Source organism: Neomonachus schauinslandi, chromosome 12, assembly GCF_002201575.2.
Source record: "Neomonachus schauinslandi chromosome 12, ASM220157v2, whole genome shotgun sequence".
Lineage (NCBI taxonomy): Eukaryota > Metazoa > Chordata > Mammalia > Carnivora > Phocidae > Neomonachus > Neomonachus schauinslandi.
The window spans coordinates 83,518,944-83,544,733 of record NC_058414.1 but is presented as its reverse complement, the minus strand read 5'-3'; the positions used below and the strand labels follow the sequence as shown (position 1 = coordinate 83,544,733).

The 25,790-nt window shown below is 42.8% G+C and overlaps 1 protein-coding gene across 2 annotated transcripts in view; it reads left to right on the top strand.

The window, feature by feature from the left end:
* The window catches only part of UBE2H (ubiquitin conjugating enzyme E2 H), a 107,989-nt gene extending 82,470 nt beyond the window's left edge, over positions 1-25,519 (top strand). Inside the window, exons 5-7 of one of the 2 annotated variants that reach the window (XM_021699428.2) lie at positions 355-407; positions 15,872-16,000; positions 21,214-25,519. In XM_021699428.2, coding sequence (XP_021555103.1) covers positions 355-407; positions 15,872-16,000; positions 21,214-21,338 — 307 coding nt within the window. In that variant the 3' untranslated portion in view covers positions 21,339-25,519. The remainder of the gene's footprint in view (positions 1-354; positions 408-15,871; positions 16,001-21,213) is intronic. The other variant, XM_044920271.1, reaches the window with a different exon arrangement.
* The last annotated feature ends 271 nt before the right edge of the window (positions 25,520-25,790 follow it).

The window sequence follows — 25,790 nt, the reverse complement described above, 5'->3', positions numbered from 1 at the left end:
CCAACGAAGTATGGTCTCCCCGCCGGTGGGGTGGGAGAGAGGCGGGGTACCCTCCCCCCCCCCCCCCCCCCCCATCAGTGTGAATTCTCATGAAGGTGTTGTCTGGTCTCTCCATTGTGTGGTTGTGGGTTTTTCCTTTCACTCTCTTAAGGAGACACTAACACTGTAAATATTCTACTCACACTTTTCCTTCCCTAATTGGGATTCTTTTTCCTTTCCTTTCTTTTCCTTTCTTTCTTTCTTTTCTTTCTTATGATCTGTTAAAGGTACTTTTCTTGATAAAATTAGTTGCCAGATACATGCGACTAGATTTCTTAATTTTTAAAAAAATGCCATTCTTTCCATCTGTTTCAGGTCAGGAACTGTGTGTCTAGATGTAATTAATCAAACTTGGACAGCTCTCTATGGTGAGTTTGGCCATGGAATATTTTTTAGAGATGTTGAGACACTGCCTAAAAAATGTTGTTTGGCTTTTCTTCTCTGGTTTAAGATTTTTTGTTGGGAATGGGAAGGGATGATGAGGGCCTGGATGGGAAAGTTTGATCAGTGAAAAAAGTATTTTCTCTCAAGTACAAACTTTGATTTAGCAGTGGAAGTTTAAAATAATCTTGTGAGATTCTGAACTTAAGGTATAGTGATGTACAATACACAGGTAAACATTGTATATGTGTATGTATTCAGAAGCACACTATATACCTGTTTACTTGTAATAACTTTGAATTTTGGAAAAAGTCCTAGGAATGTCCCTGTGAAATGAGATGGTGTATTAAGAGGTTTGGGGAGTCTTCTGCTTTTGAAGCCCAAAGAATAATTTAGCCTTGCCTCAGTGCTGAAATCAACATCTCCTCTCTCATGATGAATCACAATACATCATGATACAATGCTAAGAATCACAGAGAAATGTAAGGAATATCAGGCCTTCTCTCCCTGAGCTTGTAACTTGGTTAGGGAGCTAAAAATATTTTGAGATATACTTAATTAGGGATACAACAAACCAATCTGTATTCCCCCACATGTCCAAGTTCTCAGGCATCACTGACTCTGCTCTCATGCCCCCACCCCATGAGGCTTCCCCTGATGCTCCAGCTGCAAGCGATCTCCACACACTCCTACATTTTATTTCCCTTTTTTGTGGCCCACTTTTACTTTGTACCTGTGTGTGTTGTTCATGCCTACCTTTTTGTGCCACTAGATGATTTCCTGCCTTAGAGGTCACTGGGGTGCATGTCTCTATGTCCCAGCACTTCCTTATACAGCACCTTGTACCCATGTGTGGTGAAAGAATGGGAGGTGCACATAATAAACGGCTGCCAAGAGGTCCAAGAAGATCACTTCAGGCGGGGCTTAACCAGAGGTGACCTTTCTTACTGAACAATTGTGAAAAGTCTTATTCCAGCCATAATCTGCAAGCCACCTTGCCAGACATGCCTGTACTAGGTGCAGGAGACTCACGGAGGAATGCTGGTCACCGGCAGTGCACAGTTAATCCTTTTTTTGTTCTGTTTTTTTTCCTCCTGATTCTCCCATTCAAAAATTATTTCCTCCGCCTGGAGTTATCTTCCTTGGTCTTTGTATGGCTGGGCACCTTCTTTTCTCACCTCAGACATCTGTCAAAAAAGCCTCCTTTCCTAGATCCTCCATGTAAAACAACATTCCTCCACAGCATAGCACCCTGTTTGAAAACCAGCATGTATTGTTTATCTTGTCTTACTAGATTGTAAGCTCCACCGGAGCAGGGAGTGTGTGTGTGTGTGTGTGTGTGTGTGTGTGTGTACACACGTAGACAGGTAATGACTGAATTAATGATGCCTAGTATTGTTAAACATGAGAATTTTAGGGATATGACAGCTTATAAGGAGATGAGGCAACGAGAAAGAACATATACTCTGAGGTTGGTTAAATGGATTCCTTTTAAGATTTTTTTTGGTAAAAATGTCTCATGGCAGGCTGCCTGGAATAGCTGATGTAATGATGTATTTTCTTAAACTGCATTCACATTTTAGAAATGTACATAACAAAATACTGTGAGCTGGTTCCAGTTACAGTAAAGTAAATTGGACTTCAACTAATTCTTTTACTGTTGACCAGAAAAGCTTTGTGGAAGAGATTTTTGCTGATTCTCAAGTACTTCACATCTCAGAAACAGATTTTTAGAAATAACAGCTTATTGAATTATAATTCATATACATTAAATTCACCTATTTAAAGCATGTAATTTGATGGCTTTTAAAAGCAAACTCAGTTGTGTACAACTATTACCACATTTTCATCATAGAAGATTTTCTTCACCTTAAAAAAGATCCCTTAGCTATCACCTCCTCATCCCCAACCCTAGGCAATGACTGATCTACTTTTTATCTCTATAGATTTGCCTATTCTGGAATTTTTCATGATGGAATATATAATATGTGGTCTATTGTGACTGGTTTTTTTCAGTTCCCGTCATGTTTTCAAGATTCATCACGTTGTAGCGTGAATCAGTACTTCATACCTTGTATGGCCAGATAATAGTGCATTTTACAGCTATCACATTTTTATCCATTTGTCAGTTGATGAACAGTTGGGTTGTTTCTACCTTTTGGCTGTTTTGAATAGTTTCTATGTGGACGTATGTTTTCATTTCTCTTGGGTGTCTACCTAGGGGTAGAATTGCTGGGTGACGTGGTAACTCTCTGGTCAACCATTTGAGGAACTGACAGACTGTTTTCCAAAGTGGTTGTACCATTTTACTTTCCTACCAGCGGGTATATGAGGTTCAGAACAGACTTGAAGGCAGAAGCCCACATGACTTAAGATTTCTTAATTTTTTATTTATTTTTATTTTTTAAAAAGATTTTATTTATTTATTTGACAGAGACACACACAACGAGAGAGGGAACAGAAGCAGGGGGAGTGGGAGAGGGAGAAGCAGGCTGCCCGCTGCGCAGGGAGCCCGATGCGGGGCTCGATCCCAGGACCCTGGGATCGTGACCTGAGCCGAAGGCAGACGCTTAATGACTGAGCCACCCAGGTGCCCCGACTTAAGATTTCTTAAGATTTCATCACATCTAGGGGCGCCTGGGTGGCTCAGTTGGTTAAGCGACTGCCTTCGGCTCAGGTCATGATCCTGGAGTCCCTGGATCGAGTCCCGCGTCAGGCTCCCTGCTCGGCAGGGAGTCTGCTTCTCCCTCCGACCCTCCCCCTTTCATGCTCTCTCTCAAATAAATAAATAAAATCTTTAAAAAAAAAAAAAAGATTTCATCACATCTAGGGGCACCTGAGTGGCTCAGTCATTAAGCCTTCGGCTCAGGTCATGATCCTGGGGTCCTGGGATCGAGCCCCACATCGGGCTCCCTGCTCAGCGGGAAGCCTGCTTCTCCCTCTCCCACTCCCCCTGCTTCTGTTCCCTCTCTCATTGTCTCTCTCTCTCGGTCAAATAAATAAAAAATCTAAAAGATTTCATCAAATCAATAAAATGTTAGGAAAGCATTGCTTTGTAAAGCACTTAGTAACAAGGATTAAATCACATTGGTCAAAGTGAACTTTTATTTCCCTATTACATGTGTAGGAGTTATCATTCAGTGTTCCGTAATATGTAAACATGGACAACACTAACATTGTAGGTAAGTGCAGGAACCCAAGGAGTATTTTGAGAGTGTAGTCAAAAATATACTCATGGGCCACCTGGGTGGCTCAGTCAGTTAAACGGCTGACTGTTGATCTCAGGGTCGTGAGTTCAAGCCCTGTATCCACTCTGAGTGTGGAGCCTCCTTAAAATATACTCAACATGGGAGAACTGTTTTTGACATTTTGCTCAAACCCAAACTCTACTACTGAAGAAAATTCATTTTTTTCATGGAAAGTTTTAGAACAGGTAATTGATACAAAAAGTACACAGAAATGGTTCGTACAGATGACCTTGAAGTTTGTTTGTTTTTAATATTTTTATTTATTTGAGAGAGAGAGAGAACAGAGGGAGAGTAGGAGGGAGAAGCAGACTCCCGTGGAGCAAGCAGGGAGCCCGATGTGGGACTCGATCCCAGGACCCTGCGATCATGACGTGAGCCCAAAGGCAGCCTCTCAACAGATTGAGCCACCCAGGTGCCCCTGACATTGAAGTTTCTTTTGGACTTCCTTGATCCTGAGATCAAAACTGAATTTTTATTGCAAACTAGCCTCTGGCATTGAAGGTTAATCTATAGTTGGTGAATTTATTGGAGTCATTCAGTTTCCTGCTGTGATTCTGAGAGAATCTTAGTTCAGAGGACAAAAACCCTAATTTTATTAAAACAACTATTAGGAGAAAGTTGACGTGTTAACACAAATACTCAACTGAAAACCAAAAGGCTTAGCCTGACAACCAAAACTTGTTTCAACACCTCTACTATATAATATAGTAAGGAGCAGGGAGTTACTTGTGAAATTTCCTGCAATTAACTTTGCTCCAAGGCATGTACTTTGCAGTGGATATACATAGTTTTAGTATAGCAGCAATTCCCAGTTGAAACTTCAGATTTATACTTATCATAACCTGCTGCTATTAATCAGTGTTCCCGTTTGTAGCAGCTTTAGTCCTCTAGTCCCCCTGACTCATTGCTTCTATTCTCATTTTGTTTTCCTTTGCCAAGTGTCCATGTAGTTTGTTCATTCAGAAACAGAATTGGTATGATTGTAGTGTAGTCACCCAGTAATTTTCAATTTTATATTATTTAACCTTGCAAGAGAGCTAATTATAATGGGTAATATGGTTAGTTTTATAAAGATGCTTGTCATATGAAATTGAGTTTGAAGTTTGTTACTCTTGTGACATTAAAAGGAAAGTAGCAGATGCCATCTCGAAATTGATTTATTTTCATTTCCTGTATGATAGCATCTTTTTCTTTCTTTTCTCTTTTCTTCTCTTTTCTTCTCTTTCTTTTTTTAGCATCCCTTCCTGCTCTTCCCAGACAGCAATGATAAAAGCTCTGGAAAACTTAAAATGCAGCCAAGGGGATTAGTTTCAGAAACAACTGTAATTTTAAAGATTGATGGAAGGAAAGTTCATTAATCCACAGGTAGCTTTTTAAGCACCCTTACTATTTTCCAGTTTCCCTTTTTACTTCCACATGTATTTTATCCACACTTGGCCTCTCTCCCTGCCCTCCTGGAAGCTCTGGTACTTCCACTGCAGTACAGCTGTCGTTTCTCTCCCACCCTTCCGGGCCATGTGCATCCTTGACCTTGACCCTGTAAATTGTGTTTTTTTCCAATTTAATTTTACTCATTTTTCAACTGACTTGGTAGATCACTTATTTTGTGAATTAAGTTATCAAGTAAGGTTGAAAACAATTTTCTTATAAAATTGGGCAGTTTACAATTTAATTCTTTCTCACCTTTAGGGGGTTGCTAGCCAGTGGACTGGATACTCCTCTTATTTTGCTGGTGAGAAAAATCAACATTTGGGAAATTGCTTCCCCTAGAATGAAGTTGACTACAACAAAAGGAATGCTTCAGGGACTTGGACATTAAAATTAGAGAGGAGAAACAAATTTTCTTTTACTAGGCATTTAGAAAAATTTTAAACCATAAATTTATTTAATAGTACTATATTGTGGGCCTAGTGAATTTAAGCTTTCTCATGTTGGAAATATTTACTCCATCCCTCTTTTCAGTTAGGTAGCCTGTGAATCTTTCCAAACAATTAAAATTCTGGCTGAAGGTAACCCTGTCTTAAAATAATGCTCTATGTTCCCCTAGTGTTTGCCAACTATATTCCTAGCCATTTTAGTGTAGTTACACAGACAAGAGCTACAGGTATCTGTCTGCATGGATGATTGATCAGCCAACAACAACCGTCTGAGAACAGGCTTGAGAATTCAGTATCGATCCGTGCATGTTGGAATCATAAACATCATCCTGCCTTTGGAACAGCTGGATGTCATTATGAGTCTCCTGGACAGAGGCCAGGTGGAGCAGTTTCTCTTCAGCACTAGGGGGAAATGTCAGCTGTAGGAAATAAAGATAACATGCTGAGTTTGGGATTTGGTGGCTTCCACAATATTTAGCTAGCTCCATGGTCCACCTCCTCTGTCCATCGGCTTGGAGACACGCACATGTGGTGTTGGTATGTGGCCCAAGGGTTTAATTAACTGTACACAGAAAAACAGGGTCGTCTTAGGTTAAACAACTTAATGGAAACTCATTAGAAACACCACATTCATGTTCACTGGTGGTCAGCATGAGGATCACAGAGCGGTCCAGGCTTTGTGGACGGTGGGATGTGAGCCAGGCTGTGGCCTGGAAAGACAGCCACAGCTGTGTTCTACCTTCTTTGCGCTGTAGTCTCAGGGCTCAGTCGTGAGGGTGTGGATGTGTTTTTCTCTTCACTTGCTTGTGATCACTGTGTGTAGGCGAAGTCTGCCAGGTGTGGCCACTTACTTGTAATTGCATGAAGTATCTTTTCTAATGTTAAAGACAAACTAAATTATTGTGTAGTAATTAAAACTTTAGAGTACCAGCTAGCTCATTGTACATTAACTGCCCTTATTTCTGGAAAGTTAATAACAAATCCTATTCCTGTGTTTTAGTGGGCAGTCTTTGGAGGTAAGCAGGGTCATACCAGGTCTGAATTAGGATGAACGGCCTCTAAAGAGCATCTGAGTGAGGCAGGGGTGTGTGAGACCAGCAAGGCAACAAGGGAATGGCTTTGGGGGGAACAGGAGCCTGTTTTCTTCCTTCTCATCTCTGTGCAGCATGCATTCTGCTCTGCAGACCTCTACAGGTGAAGTACTTCAGGGGAGGGAGCTGCAGTGCATGGGAGAAGATTTTCTAAGTCTGGCGGAGTGCTTTAATGTGTTCTGTAACTACACACCTCTGGTTGGTGGCCTGGTGATCTGGCACTTAGCGGAATGGATCTGGTATTCCTCCAGGTTTTAGTGCCCTATGTCTTTGACCTTGCCCTTTCTGACATAGAACAAAAATGCCTGTGTTTACCTTGGAATACTTAAAAATTGTAATGCTACCTCTAGTGAGATTTAAGTCTATCAGTCATATTGTAAAAATTCTTTGAGTGTTTACTAATTCTTATTAATTCCTACTAATTGCACTCCATTTTTTTTTTTTGAAAGGTGTAAGGAGGGAGTTGTGTTTGTTTTTTGCTTGCATGACCCTCTTCATAAGATCTTACTCTGTCTTTTAAAAGATACCCATGGGGATGCCTGGGTGTCTCAGTCAATTAAGCATTTGACTCTTGATCTCGGCTCAGGTCTTGATTCAGGGTTGTGAGTTCAAGCCCCACGTTGGGCTCCACACTGGGCATGGAGCCTCTCATGGACTAACCTGAGAACATTTATGAATCTGATGAATTCAGACTTCTTATATATTTTATCCACACAGAAACACAGAAGACCCTCTCAGTTAAGCAATTGGATACATTCTTGAATTTATCCTCCAGCAGATTGGTGGCTTGATATATTATTCCATTAGCAGCGTGTCAGCCTTCAGTAAACTAAATATGGCGTGGCTAGCCTTATGGCTAGCTGGTTCTGTGCCACAGGACCACAGGAAGTCTTTGTGGGGGTCTGCTATGGGATTAGGCTTTCCTCATTGAAGTTGGATTCCAGTTAGTTATTTTAGAGAATGTTATTTTTAAATTTCAAAGCCATTTCTTCTTGCAAGTCCACCTACCTATATGAGGGCATTCCTCCTGACCAGCTCTTTTGAAGTTTTCCTCAAGATGTCTGTCACCTTTTAGGGCCCCTGCTTACCAAGTCCTTCACACAGAACAACTGCTTGGTCACATGAAATGCCATTCCTCAGGTTGAAGAAATAAAGGTTTCTGACTCCTCCTCGTTTGTGAGGGTAGAATTTCACTTTTTTTAGTGTTCACGGACTGTAAACAGGAGAAATTGAAAAATCCATTATTAATATTCCAACTTCTGAGGAGCTAGTAGAAGAGTGGAAAAGTAAACATCTGTTAGTTAACCGAAATTATTAACTGAAGGAAATCTGGAAATTTATTTGCTGTTTCAATCTTACAAAAATTTGACTACATGTATATTCACATGTATTTTTTAATACATCTAATAGATACCTCCTCCCCCACCTAAAAAGAAAAAAAAAAGTTGAATGAATGAAACGGAATTTTATGGTTGGTTTTATTTTGAATACATATTGTTAAGTGTATGACTGCATTTCGTGATGGATTAATTACAATTGCTTGTAAGATGAGTGAAAGTCAATTAGTGGGGTTTTGAAAGGTCAGCAGCTGATTTTTCTCTGCTAAATCAAGGATATGAATAACATGGTTGAAATTCTCAAGTGATCCCAACTATTTAGCCATTAGCTTCAACCATAATGCCCGAAAGTCCACAGAGAAGATCTGTGTAAGTCCTAGCGAATCATTAGGTCTAGACCACTAGAATAAAAAATTTGTGATTTTTTTTTTTTCCTCTATCTTTTTACCTAATTATGAGTAGGACTTTTATTTTCTTCCTCTCAGCCCTGCTCCCTGTTGAATTATGGAACAGGTAAATACCTTGAGTTGTGGCTTGCACAGTGAATCTCGACTTGAGAAGCCAGGGGTCCTCCCTCATAGGGGAGGGGGCCAGTGAACTCATAAGTTTATTTGGATAGCATGCTTCTGGAATATGAAGAGTTTTTTTTTTTTTTTTTTTTTAAGATTTTATTTATTTATTTGACAGAGACACAGCGAGAGAGAGAACACAAGCAGGGGGAGTGGGAGAGGGAGAAGCAGGCTTCCCACCGAGCAGGGAGCCCGATGCGGGGCTCGATCCCAGGACCCTGGGATCACGACCTGAGCCGAAGGCAGACGCTCAACGACTGAGCCACCCAGGCGCCCCGGAATATGAAGAGTTTTGAAGGAAAACAAGAGGAACTTGCTCTTGATGGGAAATGACCTGAGCAGTTGTTTTAAGGAAGCTTTCTCTGATTGCAGAGGCAAGAGTGTGGAGCCTGGAAGGCCAGGCCCTGATCTGAGGTGGAATGGTACGTTGGGCTTGGTGTAGTTACATGCCAGGGAAAACAGAAAAAGAACTAGAGAGATTTTGTTAGGACAAGTAGTGAGTCTGGGGGCGCCTGAGTGGCTCAGTCAGTTAGGCGGCTGCCTTCGGCTCAGGTCATGGTCCCAGGGTCCTGGGATCAAGTCCCTCGTCGGCCTCCTGCTCAGCGGGAGTCTGCTTCTCCCTCTCCCTCTGCTCCTCTCCCGACTTGTGCTCTCTCTCTCTGTCAAATAAATAAAATCTTTAAAAAACAAACAAAAGAAAACCGAGTAGTGAGTCTGGAAAACCAACTGAGTACATGGAATAAAGGAGAAAGCCTAATCAAAGTCCTTCCAGAGGTTTGGAGCCTAGGGACAAGGGTGTTGGAGTCTACCTAGATATTAGGAGAAAAGATTAGGTTTTCAGGGAAATAATTTTAGGTATGTCAAATTCAATAAGACCAGAAATACAAAGGACCAATTAGAAAGATTTGGTAGTTATCAACATAGACTTGCTTCTTTAAAATTGTAAATGAGTTTCCCAGAGTAGGAGTATATGAAGCTCCTGCTTACATTATGAACACCACAGAATTGACACTGCTGTGCAGGTGAATGTCTTGCCAAGCAAGTTTTTCTGTTTGTTTGGCTTTAAAAGGAAGGAACCCAGGGCATTGGGGCATCTGGGGGAGTGGGATAGGTGGCCTTTGAAGAGAGGGGCAGTGGCTTTGATGACTCAGCCCCTAGCCATGACTGTACTGTGTGATGGTGGTGGTTTCTAAGTTACAGCATTTTGGGTGTTAAATCTGAAAAACAGATAAATATTATGCAAGTTAAAGTCTCTGGGGTGACTGCCTGCCTGGTAATTATAGTTCCTGGTAGGACAGGCCACGTCAAGCTCTGGGCATCCATAGGGCTTTAACCTGAAGGTAACAGCATGCTTTACCAAAATCCCACTTAAACGTTCACAGGAAATAGAGGAAGAAGAAATAACTTATGGTCAGTGGTTTATAAACAGCCAAGAATAAACCATGATCTGTGATTCATCCCCTCCTGTGTTTTTTCCTTTAAGCCATGTACCATCTTTTTGTGAGTCACCTGGAGTAGGGTGGCTTTACTTTAAGAATTGGTGCTTTTTTTTTTTTTTCAGTGTGACTCATTTTAATTAACATGTATTCTTTGAGGTATACAGGTAGCTGAAATTTCTACTCTTAAGAAGGTGGCATATTGTGTTTTTGAATATTTGAGTCTAGTCCTTTGATGCCATATGAAGCCTATTTTATAGTCCTTTTTAGTAATGTGTAAATTCTTCCTTGTAAGGAACTGCAGTATTATACTTCTCTTTTTTGCAGATGAAGAAATTGAGATGCAGAGAGGAAGAGACCTGCCCAAGGTCAAAGAGCAAGTCAGTGGAAGGCCTGAGATTAGACTTGCGGTCTTCTAGGTTTCCCATCTGTTGTTTACCATTTTTGCTGGAAACAGTTCAGTCTAATGGAATTTGCTCTGCCCGATGTCTACAGTGTGTTAGGTGATACCTCTCACTGCCTCCTACACTCTAAAGCAGCCCAATAATGCCCCTTGAAAATGGATCCACATTCTCCTACCTTTAGTTTGCAATACCTCCACCTGGAGGAAGTGAGGGTGACAGCAGAGTGCAGGAAGGCACGCGGAAGGGCTCGGGGAGTGGCTCCATTACACACTCCGGGCAGCTTAGTTGAGAGTCCTGAGCATTTTCAGAGAACCCGCAGGCAAATAGCCCTCTTCCTGTTTGTCCTGGGGGTAGAGTAGGGAGCATTTCCTGGCTGTGCAGTTCTACACACACGGATGCCAGCCTGTCCTAAGCCAGAGGCCATGGGGTAGGTAATGAGGCCTGAGCATGCAGGTTTTGAAAAAACTCCACAGGTAATTCTGATAGACAAACAGCGAGGATCTAAACTTACTAGGAACCATTGCTCTGGACTGAAGGGGGTAAATGGTGCTGCTTTTGATGAGAGATCAGTATGATTTGAGTGTTTTTAAAAATTAAATATGAATATAAATTATTAGTTGAAGTGCCTAAACTGAGGAATGAGTGTTGTAATATTGTTAATATTAATATTGTAAGATCAGGCTGAAGAATCAGGCTTAATGGACTGCATTTTTGTAAGTGCTGATTTAGTCCAAAGCAAAAAGTAAGAGCTGTTTGCTCATCATAAACCAGACTTCGCAGGGATCTTTGGACTTCCTTTAAAAACTAAGGCAGCCAGTAATGGAACCAGCTGACTATAATCTCGAGATTGGGTTATTCTGTGTGTCTGGTTCTCTCCCTTTCAAAAAGTGGAAGATTAATATTTTTTAAAAGACTTTTGAACTGAGAGATGTTGGTATTTTATTACTATTATTAATAATTCTAGGGGAAATTATACCATTTTATGATGGATTCTTCCAAAGGCGAGTATCTTTATTTCACTTCTGGTTTACAGTTTAGGTTTCTTCTTCTTTTTTTTTTGTTTATTTATTTGAGAGAGAGAGTGTGGGAGCACGAGCAGGGGAAGGGGCACAGGGAGAGGGAGAAGCAGACTCCCTGCTGAGCAGGGAGCCCAACATGGGGCTCTGATCCCAGGACCCTGAGATCATGACGTGAGCCGAAGGCAGATAGATGCTTAACTGAATGAGCCACCCAGGGGCCCAGTTTAAGTTTCTTCTGTCAACATTTATCTTGAAAGAAGATTTTTATCTGCAACTTTTTTTTTAAAGCATTTTTTTTTAAAGATTTTATTTGACAGAAAGCAGATAGAGCAGGAACACAAGCAGGGGGAGTGGGAGAGGGAGAAGCTGGCTTCCCGCTGAGCAGGGAGCCCGATGCGGGGCTCGATCCCAGGATCCTCGGATCATGACCTGAGCTGAAGGTGGACGCTTAATGACTGAGCCACCCAGGCGCCCCTTATCTGCAACTTTTGAGAGATGTTTCCTTGGAGAGGACCCTCTCAGTAGTAATCACTCTGTTAGCCACTCTCAGGGCTGTAAGTTAACTGCTTTACAGATGGCCATAGCAGGGGTACCTGGCTGGCTCAGTTAGTTAAGCGTCTGCCTTCTGCTCGGGTCATGATCTCTCAGGGTCCTGGGATCAAGCCCCACGTTGGGCTCCCTGCTCAGCGGGGCGTCTGCCTCTCCCCCCCCCCCCCCCCCGCTCGTTCTGTCTCTCGTTCAAATAAATAAAATCTAAAAATAAAAAATAAAATGAAATGGCCATAGCCACGACATCCTGGTCTTCAAATGCTACCTTCTTTGCCCAGAACTGGGCTGTGTACTTTTCCTTTACTGCTCTTCTGTTTTACAGGTGTGACTCAGCACATCCATAACATGGATCAGAAGAGAGACATAGGAAGGTAGAACAAATTATTAAGGGTTCTTTTACTTGTTGGGAACAAATACCTAGACAGAGCCACTTATTGGCAGCTTAAAAACTTAAAAGTAGTGAGGAAAGGGTATAAAAATCCCTCCTTGGAACACAGAAAACACCTACTTATAAAACACCTTGTCTGCCATATTTCTCAGGTCCTAAAGCACTTCTTCACATTACTTAAAGAGACTAAAACCTATACTTTGGGTGTGTGTGTGTGTGTGTGTGTGTGTTTTAAAGGTTTTTGTTGTTGCTTGATAGGAATATTCCTCTGCTAATGTTTTTGAGTAGCACCTGGGATGCTGAAACGACAGGAGAACTCCCAGGTCACTACGTGTGGGTATCCGTGAACAGCCATGGGCTACTTTTCTGTGGTTTAGCTACTTGAAAGCAACACATGGCCTCTGCGAAGTATCAGACAGTTCAGCCACAGAAATCCCTTAACATTCTCTGCTTAGAGATCATTCTGTTGGCCTTAAACTTGTGAGAAAGGAAGACTTTCTGGGCGGGGGGGGGGGGGGGGGGGGGGGGGGGGCGGGGGGGGAGGGGGGGGGCGGTGGCCGTCTCTGAGGATATGCAGTTTCAATGCCAAGATGTAAGTAGCTTGTGCCTTCATGAAAATTTAGACAGTGCTCATTTCATCTGTTGACAGAGGCAGCATGGTGGATAAGCCCAGGATTGAAACCCAGCTCCTTGGACGAGTTACCTAACCTCTCTGTGCCTCAGTTTCCCCCATATGCCAAATGGAGATGGTAATGGTACCTAGCTCATTGGTAATGGTACCTCGCTCGTTGGCTGTAGTGAAACTGAGTGTACATGTAAAGTGCTTACAGGGGCCTGGCTTGTAGCGAGGGCTTTATAAGCGCACACTGTCGCTTCTGCCATTCCTGTTGCTGTAATTATTAGTGTTAATTCTTGTTAACTCTTCTCTGCTCCCAGATCATGTTGAGTTTGTAAAACTTCCACATCCTTGTTTTTTTTCTTCTGAATTTATTTACCTTGATTTTTTTAGACTTATGTTTTATGTAAATATTTCAAACATGCGAAACTAGAAAGGACATATTCATAGGAAAATGCTATTTTTAAAGGTAAAAAAAAGCAAAAGTGTCCCTTGATGTGTGAAAAGTAGAAATCGCAAGCATATTACCTTGAGATATATGGATCATCTTATGTGCATGTACTGTACATAGTAATTACCATTCTGTAGACTTTATCCCCCAGCCTTAGAGTATAAGTATTTTTTTAACTATTCTTTAGCCTTTGAGTAGTTTTAAGTGGTTTTGGACCATGAATAATTACTGGTTTGTTGAATATGTTGCTTCCTTCCTGGGATCGAGCCCCGCATCGGGCTGTCTGCTCGGCGGGAAGCCTGCTTCTCCCTCTCCCACTCCCCCTGCTTGTGTTCCCTCTGTCGCTGTCTGTCAAATAAATGAATAAAATTAAAAAAAAAAAAATTGTAAGTAAAACGGCAGTGAAAATCTTACAACGTGATTGGGGTTATCTTGGAAGATTATTTTTGTTTTGCTTTTTTGATTAGGAATCTCTGCATTTATTTCCTGGTACATGGGAATCTTACTATAACATGGTTCTTTGGGAAGTTAGCCTTACAAAGGTGAAATGGCTCCTGTCCATATAATACCACCAAGTCTCCATTACTTGGGGCTCAAGGTAGACCTGCTTTGCGTCAAGACCTGGTGCGTGGGAACAGGACTGAGCCGGCTGTCGTGTGATTCTCCGTGACATTACTGGCTAGACCTGAGCTGTCTTAATATGAGATCTAGCCATGTGTCCTTATTTAAATGTAAATTAGAATTAAATAAAACAAAAAATTTCAGTTCTTCAGTCACACCAGCCCTCATGTGTCTGTCCATAGCCACATGCGGCCAGCAGCTACCATACTGGACAGTGCAGATACAGAACATTTTCATCATGCAGAAAGTTCTGTTAAACAGTGCAGCTCTGGCTTACTCTCCTGCTGCTCACCCCGACCATTAAGGAAGCCTTACACTGACAGGGAAGAGCTGACGGTTCCTCGTGGGGTTTTCCAAAGCAGAGGGTGACAAACATAGTTTGCCTGGTTTTGTATATAAGGTTTGATTGGAACACAGCCACACCCATTTGTTTACCCATTCTCTGTGAGTGCTTCTGTGCTAGGTGGCGGAGCTAAGGGTTGCATTGTTAGGCCAGGGTCCACACGTGGCCCACAAGGTCTAAAGTATTTATTCTGGTCCTTTATGAAAAAGTTTGTCAACCCCTTTTACCTAGACCAGGATTTCTCAACCTCAGCACTGTTGAATTTTGGCCTGGATAATTGTTGCAAAGGGCTGTCCTGTGCATGGTAGGATGTTTAGCAGCACCCCTGCCTCTATCCACCCGTCCCCCTCCCCCATCCAGGTGTGACAACCAAAAATTTCCCCAGACATCACAAAATGTCTGCTGGGGAACAAAATCACTCCTGGCTGAGAACCACTAATCTAAAGTGATGTGGCTTGACCAAACATTCATTTATAATACTGCCTAAGAGTGCTCAGTCTAACAGGGAAAAAATACATTAAAAGAGCAAAATAAATGAAAGAGTAGTTCTTATGCTGCTATACTTTAGCATTCCCTCCAGAAACAGAAATTTTTCTATAAAACATGATAGAGTAACTGAAGTAAGGAGCCTGGAGGCACTAAGATTCCACAGTTGACTGCTGAGGAGCAAATAGAATGGAAGTTACCGCATCTCTGAAGTGATGGGAACACGTAGTTTATTTTACAGGTTTGCAGGGCCTGTTTCCTTTATAAAACACTACGTGACTGCAGAGTTCTTGTTGACTTTGCTGTGTGTGTGAATGTTATCTCTGTATACCCAGCACCTTGTGCTGCATCTGGCAAGAAGGGAGTTGATAAATGTGTATGAAAATGATTGTTAATAAATTCAGTAAATCTTAGGATTATCTGTGATTTTAAGTGGCCCATGTAGGTTCCTACCTTCATTAGCCAGAAGAATTAAAAAACTGATTATATTTACCTCCATTAAAGGTGATGAGAATTGAATTAAGCATCAAGGCGTATAAAATTGTGTTCTTCTTGAGATCTGGCGCTTGAATACTTTTCAGAGTGGGCATTTTCAAAGCTGTAGAAAAAGGCAATACTAAGAGGTAACTACTCATAAGAATGTAGAGTGCTGTAAGGTTTGGGGGCACGCATTTTAATTCAACAATGTATGTACTATGTCTGAATTCTTGGTTTAGAACATGGAGTGAATTAGAATTGGGACAATTGCCTTTGAAAGCCAATATCAGGTATACCTTTATCTGACTCTTCAAAGTAAAATTAAGTTTTAAATTTTATTTTATTTTTTAAGTTTTAAATTTTAAAATTGGTATTGAAAAGAATATGTAATAGAGATCACATTTAACGGAGCACTTTTATGGAAAACTTCATGTGGTTGATCATTTCGGAAGATAAGCAGTTTTGACTACTGAATTCAAGTGAATTTTAGGTGAATTTGTTTTTTTCCATGCATGACGTATTTCTGTTTGTTTTTTCAGATCTTACCAATATATTTGAGTCCTTCCTGCCCCAGTTGTTGGCCTATCCCAACCCCATAGATCCTCTCAATGGTGATGCTGCGGCCATGTACCTCCACCGACCAGAAGAATACAAGCAGAAAATTAAAGGTAAGAAGGCAAATCGTTTAACCTAGAGACAGAATACGTATATTGGGCTTTGATCGTTAAAAGCCCTTCTTAGTTAATAATTTTTCTCAGGCCTTAAAGCAGACCGCTGTCTGTGGGCTGGAGCAGAACTCACTAGCCCCTGTAGTTCCAAGGGGTCATTGACACCTTGGGAAGGCTGAAGGTCCCAGCAAGGAAGACGAGAAGGAGTGAGAAAGAGCAAAAGGGAAGATGAGAAAGTGGGGGGCACCTGTTGGGTGGTGGTGGATGTGACCCTCCCGGAAATCCCTGTGGACCCCTGTCCAAAAGAACCTTAGCCTTCACTTGCTTCCTCTTTCTTGTCTTGTAAAACTAGAAAACTGGGGCTGGAGAGTGATGTATTAAATGAAAGGCCTAATCTCCCATTTGTTTACAGACAGTATCATCCTGGCCCGTCAGGAAAGCTGTTAACTTTGGAAGTTGGGAAATGCCAAATTTATCCTTAAGCTTTTTCTATCATATCATTTTACCTGTTGAATTAAGAATACCCAACTGGCTTCTTTTCTTGGCCCCATACTGGTTTACTTTGGAAAGTTTACATCTGGGCACATTTCTTGTCTGCTGCAGATATCTGGCCCCAGGGCCCAGTTTTCTAGTAAAACTTGAAATGTGCTGTGCTAGGTAGAAATGTGCTTGTGGTAGGAGAGCTAGTTTTCTCATCCTTTACCATTTAGAATCCTCCTTTCTCACTCTGAAACCATTGACCTGCTAATGGGACATGAAGTTCATTAACATGAACTTGTGGTTTCAAAAGAACATCTGTAACTTCACACCGGTTTACTGGTGTCCATTTTTACCTCTCTGTGTGCTTGAGAACCTTCGTAGTGAAAAGTCTAGATAAAATTCCACCAGAAAGGAAAGGAATTCAAAGTCATTTTAGTATATGTGCTGCCGAAGCGAGCACGGAATTCAAAGTCATGAAAGTAGGCCTACTCTCCTTACCAAATGGCAGGCATCCATATTTATCTAATTGTTAGCATGACTTACCCGTCTATGTAGCAGTTCAGATTGTCAACTTCTGCCTCAACTTCTGAGGTCCATCTGCAAGAGGTGGCGGTAGAAATAATTTACGAGAGCCTGGAATATATAGGTCTTCACTCTTAACTGTGCAAGTATGAGACAGGCGCATCTGAGGTTTTCCTTTGGTTTTCTCATTCTTCTCTGATCTCTGTAGGGTACTGTTTGGTACTTTTGTTGAGATAAAATAGAAATAAATCTACTCCAATTAATTTACTTAGGTCTCAGGTGTTTTTGCAAATTAATAATCTAATTTATGTAGCAGAATATCTGTATAGCCAAACATGTATTTCAAGGGGGAAAAAGAACAGTCCGTTTCAACCAGATAAAATTCTATTATGAGACTGTATTAAAATTGTGACACAGGAATCACTTAACAGTGTCTGCAGCCCACAGATAATCTCCGTGCGGAGCATATTTCTGTAGTTCTTACATTCATTATGCCTCAGCAATTGAGCACTATTCCTGTTTTAGTACGTATCTGCTATAGTACCAGTTACAAAAGGAATCCAATCTACATTTTTATTTTAGAATGGCAAGCTCTAGCTTAGGGAATTGAGCTTTCTGAAATGTCAGTGTTGGCTATCATTTTGTCTTCCTGAGTAATGTGAAAATCAGGGCTGTAAGAACTATCCTGATGGTTTAGATGCGCTCCCCTGGCCCCCAGCCTGGGGGCTTGTTCTCCCAATTCTCCCCTGCCTCCCAGCACTGGGTTCTCCTCTGCACCCAGCCTGTCAGAGGCTTCCCCCTTTCAGAGGCTTCCCCCTTTCAGAAGCCTCTGTCTGCTCCTGAGGACCTCTTTGTCCTGCTCTTGATTTCCTGTCATTTTCAAACTTCTCACTTCCTTGCCCTAAACCCCTGCTAGTTTGTTTTCCCCCTTCTACTGATAATCTGTGACCCCATTTCTTCCTAATCATATGCACCCTGCTCAGGACCCATTTTCCTGACTTCTTTGTGGCTCTCGTATTTTACCCCTTCCTTTCCTGAAAACCTTTCTCATTCCATTCCCAAACGTGGTCATTCTCTCAAGAGTCTCAGTCATTCAGCCCTCCCTTACCCTCCCTCACCACTTGGGGAGCTGATTCACCCCTCACTGCTTTAGATAATTCCCTGCAGGTAGGTGATTTCCAAAAACGTGTCTAGATGTGGGAACTCCCTCCCAAGCTGCTACCAGACATTTCTGTAGCTAGCCTCACAGGTCAGCGTATGTAACCTTTCTTACCATGGATTTTCGTCAGCATTCCCATTTTTTTGATGTTTTTTATCATGTAGATAGGAGCTGCCTGTGGGATGGGCACCAGTGAGCTGTCTAAAGATATTGTTGGGGCAGCATTGTACCTGCCATTCACGGCTTTCTCTCACTTGGTGTGAGCTCCATCTTTGCCTTTACTCCTAGATGGAGCAATATGTGGACCATCACATTGGATGAATTTCAGATACCCAACTATATTCCCTTCCTTAGGGAAAGTTTCAGCCTAGAGATTAACTTAACCATATACTCACCATCAAACTACAGCAAGACCTATACATTTTGCTTTATTTGCTTCAGATACAAATGTAGTTCTGACATACTGGCCACGTCCTTCTCACCTGTGCTTTTTTTTTTTTTTAAAGATTTTATTTATTTGAGAGAGAGCACAAGCAGGGGGAGCAGCAGGCAGAGGTAGAGGGAGAAGCAGACTCCGCCTGAGCAGGGAGCCCGATGCGGGGCTCGATCCCAGGACCCTGGGATCATGACCTGAGCCGAAGGCAGATGCTTAACCGACTGAGCCCCCCAGGCGCCCCCTGCCATGTGCTTTTGGCGAGGCTGTGCCTTTCGCATGGAATGGCGTGTCCTGTGCTGTGGCTGAGACTTCCTTCAAGGGTCAGCGCAGATGTGCCTGCCTTCCCGGCTCTCAGAGGCCAGAGGCCCTTCCTCCATGCTTCCCTCCGATGGCACTGGACAGCTAACTGCTTTTATCTGCATCTGTCTCCTGCTCACGAATGACCTTGTTCTTCATTTTTCTGTCTCCTGAAAGGTCTTGTCCTAGTAAGCTAAGCAGTTAAAACTATTTATTTCCTCGAATATACTAAAGAGGACTAATAGTATCACCTTACAGTGTGAGAGAGAAGTGTCAAAGTGCAGCAACTTCTTTCTACAAATGCAGCAAAGTAGCTGACCCATTAGAGGGTAAAAATAGCATTTCTGGGACTGTAATAAACATTTCTCTCCAAAAGGTAAATTCAGGTAAGTTCTTACCTAATCAGGAGCTTTTGGAATCTCATCTCCGCCTAAAACTTCATTATAATGAATTTGTAGGATTCTAAGTCAGAAGTCTGTAAACTTTTTCTGTAAAGGGCCAGATTCGGCCACATGTAGTCTCCGTCACATATTCTTTCTCTTTGTTCCTTTTTTTTTTTCTTTTAAAACAACCCTTTGTGGGAGCGCCTGGGTGGCTCAGTCGTTAAGCGTCTGCCTTCGGCTCAGGTCATGATCCCAGGGTTCTGGGATCGAGCCCCGCATCGGGCTCCCTGCTTGGTGGGAAGCCTGCTTCTCCCTCTCCCACTCCCCCTGCTTGTGTTCCCTCTCTCGCTGTCTCTCTCTCTCTGTCAAATAAATAAAATCTTAAAAAAAAAAAAGAAATGCTGGGCCTAAGAATGCCCCAAAAGACTTGGGGAAAAAAAAAACAACCTTTAGGGGTACCTGGGTAGCTCAGTCAGTTGAGCATCTGCCTTCAGCTTGGGTTGTGATCCCAGGGTCCTGGGATCGAGTCCCTCATCGGGCTCCCTGCTCAGTGGGGAGTCTGCTGCTGCCTCCGCCCCTCTCCTCCATTCGTGCTCCTCTCAAATAAAATCTTTAAAAATAAATAAATAAGTAAACAACCCTTTAAGTATATCAAAAATACTCTTCGCTAGGCCCCTGTGTTATATTATTCCAATTTGGCAGGCTCATTTGGCCATTTTCCTTCTCTTACTCTTGTGTTCAGTCCCTGTGACTCCATAGGAGGAAAAACAAAGCATAAGGATGTGAGGATGTGTTTCTCTCCTGCTGGCACTCTGAATAGGTTTCTGTCTTGTCTCTTGGCTATTTACTGAAAAACAGTATACACTTAGAGTTTTAGGAACAAGTTTGTTTGTTCAGCAGTTCTTAAAATTTTCTTTCAGCCAGCAGATTCAGCCTAGGCTGTAGCTGCATAAATCTTCAGGTAAATAATAGATGATAAAGTGACTCAGGCTCACTGTGTCTCCAGATAGCAGCTCATTCCTGAGCAGATTGAGAGACTGTTTGCACCAGCTGCTTCAAAAACCTGACAGGCAGGATCTGTTTAGACTAAAATCTATTCCTAAAATAATAGATCTGGGCTGACTGTAATTACATAAATGCAAGTCTAAAAATGATAGGGGATTTCCTTATAAATTACTATGGAATCATAACTAGTCCTGTTCTACCTGGGAGGGTGAATAGTTTTATTAACATAGAGATGAGAAGAAAGTACAGGGGGGCGCCTGGGTGGTTCAGTCGGTTAAGCATCTGCCTTCGGCTCAGGTCATGATCTCAGGGTCCTGGGATCGAGCCCGGCATCGGGCTCCCTGCTCCGCGGGGAGTCTGCTTCTCCCTCTCACTCTGCCTGCCGCTCTGCCTACTTGTGCTCTCTATCTCTCTGTCAAATAAATAAATAAAATCTTTAAAAAAAAAAAAGAAGAAGAAGAAAGCACAGGGTTCACACTTACCCAGTCCTGTGAGTTTGGAGGAGCGCGGCCATACCACCAAGGCAAGAGTGAGGGTGGCTTGGCGGCTGAACTGGAGGCTGGTTCACACCAGACACTGTCCTGGATGCCTGCTGGCTTCCCCGTGCCTCAAAGCCAAGGCCCAGGGTGGCCGGCTGCCTCGTACACATCCACCTGGGAGGTGATGGCCCAGGGGAGTTCTGGGCTAGAGATGCAGTATGTATCTACTCCCCTGCAAATCAGATGTTCTGCTTTGCCTCTTACTAAGGGGGCAAAATGCATGAACTCCAGAGACGTCTTCCGTGGGGTTTTCCCCTTAGCTTCTGGGACCATACCCCGTCAGGTAAGGAAGGCTCGAGCTTGCCTGGGCCTTTGCCAGCTTCGGGGGTCACTGAAGCCCATGCCTGCCTGCTCACAGCCCCTGTTTTTTTCTATCCCTGCCCCCTGTGCAGAGTACATCCAGAAATACGCAACGGAGGAGGCACTGAAAGAGCAGGAAGAGGGCACCGGCGACAGCTCGTCGGAGAGTTCTATGTCTGACTTTTCGGAAGATGAGGCCCAGGATATGGAGTTGTAGTAGAAAAAGCACCTGCTTTTCAGAAAGACTATTATTTCCTAACCATGAGAAGCAGACTATAATATTCATATTTAAACAAAGCAATTTTTTTTATTACTAAACAAGGTTTTTATGAATAATAGCATTGATATATATATATTATATATCACCCTTTAGATCTTGATTTCTTGGTCATTTCTCAACCTGAGGTGCATAGCATATTCCCACATTCCATTTTGGTAGCAATATGCGGTCGGAATGCATGCATTCATAAGTCCATTTGGCCAAGTCAGCCTGTGTGCTACTGAACTGTCAAAAGAAATAGCCGCTCTGATAGATAGACATGAGTAAAAATAACAGGAAAGAAGTTGCTTCTTTTATTGATGGTTCCAAAGAAACAAACCAAACCAACCAGCTCTTGGATGTGATGCTAGAATAGTGCTTTTTCAAAATGGACGGGAGGAGCTGGGGGAGGACCAGGCCTGCTGTGGGAGCGTGTAGAGCCAGCCACGTCAGAGCCCGAGCCGCTCCTCCCTGTGAATCCCAGGTGGCCCCGTGTCTGGAGTAACATTATCAAGCAGGGAGCTAATTGGAGTATTGAAACACAAAACAATTTTTGAGTCTGGATTTTAAGTACTTTTATATGTAGATTCCTGCCTGTCTCACTACCAGGCCCTGCGGCCACAAGTGTTCTGCTTTGGAGAACCATTTGGAAGTGTTTTCTGAACCTGATTCTTTTTCTTGGGCTAGAGCTTGTAATCTATACCTTTTTGAGGGGACAGGACAGGACAGGAGGAGTAGAGTGACTGGGAAGGTGTTCATCTCCTCCAGCACGTGCAGAGTCACATCCTCATCTTATTGGCCACTTTGAGACTGCTACCCTGGACTAAGAGCTTTAAATTTGAGGGTGGTTGTGGGTGTTTTTGTTCGGGTTGGAGCTCCCCCCCACCCCCTCCTTTCCTTTCCAGTTTTTGTTGTTGTTGTTCTGTTTTTTGTTGGGTTTTTTTTTAATGGTGTGTGTGTGTGTGAATTGTGCTTAGGTTGCAAATTTAATCTTCACCTCCCAAGAGATGGCCTCCTTGGACAGCCGCTCAGTGGACCATTAGACTCGGCAAGAAGACCCGTCTGGTGGCCCGGGTACTCTCATTCATGTTTTTGGTTTTGTTTTCCCTTCTGCTGCTCTTGGCAGGCAGCAGCCTGGTCATCATCTGCTTGTGGGAGTGGGAAATGGGTATTTTAGACCCAACACACATTCTAAATTTAAAATGAGTAATAATTGGAACAAGTAAAGGTCCTTGTACCCAAAGGGACTGTACGCGGGAAAAACAAACCACTTTTTTCAGAGCGGGACTGAATAGGAGGAAAGAGTTGAGAAATACGATGCAGTAGAACAGGTGTTGAAGGAAGAATATATTCTCTCCTGTATGTTTTAAAGAGGAAATCAGACAGTTTAAAATGCCTGCTAATCAAATGTTTACTCAGCTCACCATATGTCCAGGTTGCCGGCAGAGTTTCTTTTCAGATATGAGTGTGTTACCTACTGAATTTGGAGAACCTTAGACAGCAAGTCTGTATCCCTTTTTTGCCACAACCAATAGGACAATAGCAGAATTAGCCAATTCTGAAACCTTCTAAAAGACAATTCTTGAACGTCCCACTGGGATAATTGAATTTTTCTTTCTGGTGTGTGTTTTTAGTTTAGAAGTGCTATCTGTTCCACAAGATTGGAGTCAATGAGGTTGGAAGATATCCTATCTTTTTTTATTCAAAAAGCACAATCAATCTTTTCTTTGAAAATCTATATAAAGTACAACTTGCTTTTAGCATGATTATTTTCCTAAATAAGAGACAAAGAATTTACTTATTTTATGTTAATTACGGGCATGAAGCAAAAAGGTTTTCTTTAAAAAAAAAAAAATTTAAAGTGCAGTTAGTAGGGCTGTGGTTAGTTAACCGTACCGAGTTATCTATCTAGCATTTGTGGCTTGTTGGAGGGGTAGTGTTAACTATTTAACATGGAATGGTGTGCTTTAACTTCTCTAGCGCGTTGTCTTCTCATTACTTTGGGGGAGGGAGGGTCTCTGCTGGCCTTGTCCGACCTGCTTACCTGCCCAAGTAGCAGTTGCTTGTGCTATAACCGTTTAAATTGTAGGTGCGACTTAGGGTAGGCTTTAAAGTGCTGGGTGGTGGTTTGAGTTCAAACAATAAAAAATTGTATTTTTTCAATATTGTATAAACAATAGTGTTCTAATTACCTTTCAAAAAAAATAATGTCCAAATAATAGTTGCTTTTAATCTTGACAAAACCAACAAAACAAGTAGAGCCAAGTTTTGGGGAATGTATGTGAGCCATGGCTCTGCTCCCCGACTAAATACCTTTTTCTCGAAAAAGACATCGGCTCGCCGCAGAGTGAACACCCTGGCACTGAGAGTCTGGTGGTGCGGAATTTCCAAATGAAGACGTGTCAGGGGAGGTCACGGGGGTTAAGAAGCGGATCTGAGTGTGGCTGCAGCATGTGTGCGTGTGTGTCTGTCCATCCAAGTCTGTCTGATGAAGGTGTAAGGAGGCTTCCCTGTTAGCACAGGAAGCTCCTGGAATTGCTACCCAGATCACTCTGTACCCTCTCATTCTGTGCAAATCTATCCTTTCTGGGCACTAACCTTGGTCCCATGCATGCTTTCGGCTGTGTGTGGGGCTTTTCCTCTCCTCTGAGAAACTGGTTTTTGATAAGTTGAACAGAATCCCTTTTTATGCTTTTTGTCCCTTCCTGTACCTGGGAGAGGTAGGTAGGAGAAGGAGACCATGCTTCTAGGTACAGAGGGAGCTGGAAGAAAGCTTGGCTATGAATCAGAGGACTCTGGCCCCCAGTGATCGATGATACAGTACTAGAAGCGGGGGTGTGACAGCACCAAAAGCTTTTCCAGGTTTCCCGTCATAATACTCAGAAAAGCTTGCTTTTAAAGGTGGTGGTAGCAGGTCAGAGTTGCTTCTGGCAGTTTCCCTCCCTTTCTTAGTGTACCATCGTTTTTGACGTTTTTGTGGTTGACCAGCGCAAGCCATCCTTTGCCCCTGTTCAAATGACCGAGCTCAAGCTCTCGCCAAAACCCAGAAGCGAGGCGGCCGCAGCCCGGAGCCCGCTGCCCTCTGGCAGCCCCAGCACTGGGGCCTGGGGGGTTGCATTTCGTGGTAGCCAAGCGAGACGATGGCATTTTGCTCTTTTGTCTTCGATCTTATCGCCCTCCTTGAGGTGACTGTGCAGTTTCAACCAGCATTTTATACTAGTAAGGTAGTTCTCAGAAGTTGCCATATGTCTCTCCAGTACCTAACGCCGTTCTTCCACTTCAGAAGCTGTTCTCGTTGCCAACTGGCTGATCTAAGCTCCTGAGGAGTGTCTCCCCTCGAAGGAATTTTTTTTCTCCTCAGAATGCTCCCTGAAGCCCTCGTTGGCCTTGGCCTGACACTTGCTTTTCATTAGGCCTCCTGTTACGGCTGAGAATCATGAAAGACAGATCCTCTGCTAGCCTTCATGGGTGAAGTTTCTAGACACCAAGTTTCTGGAAACTGGTGTTTGATTTTAAATGGCGCATGGCCCTTCTACGTTCTAGGGACTCAATCAGAAAAAGTGAAAGCCATTAACGAGTTAGAGTTCCATTTCCTTTTACCAACTTCCTAACCGGGTTCATGGCCTTCTTGAGTAAAATCAAATCATTTCTGATTGAGCGCAAAGACCTGCATTTTCTTTGGACTTCTGAATCCATGTTCATATTTTCTCTGGCCACTGAACACCTTGGCAATTCCATCCAGGATTGGGGTGGAGGCCCCTGGGGGAAGGGGGAGCTCACCGTCGTTGGGCGGGCAGGGTCTCCACCCACCTGAGGAAGGGCCAGGACTTCACTTCAGCAAATACTCGTCTTGGCTGTGGGCTTGGGAAGAAATGGCCATTATTTACTGATTGTATTTGGTACATATTGTGTGATACTTGAAGAGAAAAGGGACTTACCAGCCCTTAATTGAAATCTAAGCTTTTTATCGCTTATTTTTTCCTTGCCCTATCTCCTCCCTTCCACCATTTTCCTTGCATTGTGATGATCTAGTGGGCACTTCTGTCAACAGGACAAATGCCTCCTCTGACTATAACCTCTTAATAGTTGTGTATAATGAAAACTGTAAACTTTTTTAAATAAAATGTGTATATACCTTGGCAAATGGCTGGACCTTGATCAATAAGATGATAGCCTCAATGATTACTTAGCCCTTTCTTAAAAACAACTCCCTCCTTATTCATCTGACTCCTCTCAGCAGCAGACGTTGGCTTATTTTTGTTTCTGAGTGAGAAGCTCTTACAGAGGCAGGTAACTGGGTTAGTGTGGGAAGGGTAACACTCCCTTTAGACGGTCGTAACTGAGGCCCCACCTCCAGAGTCCTGTCTCTGCAGCTGGAATGGCTGGTGACTGCTGACTGTAAACAAGGCT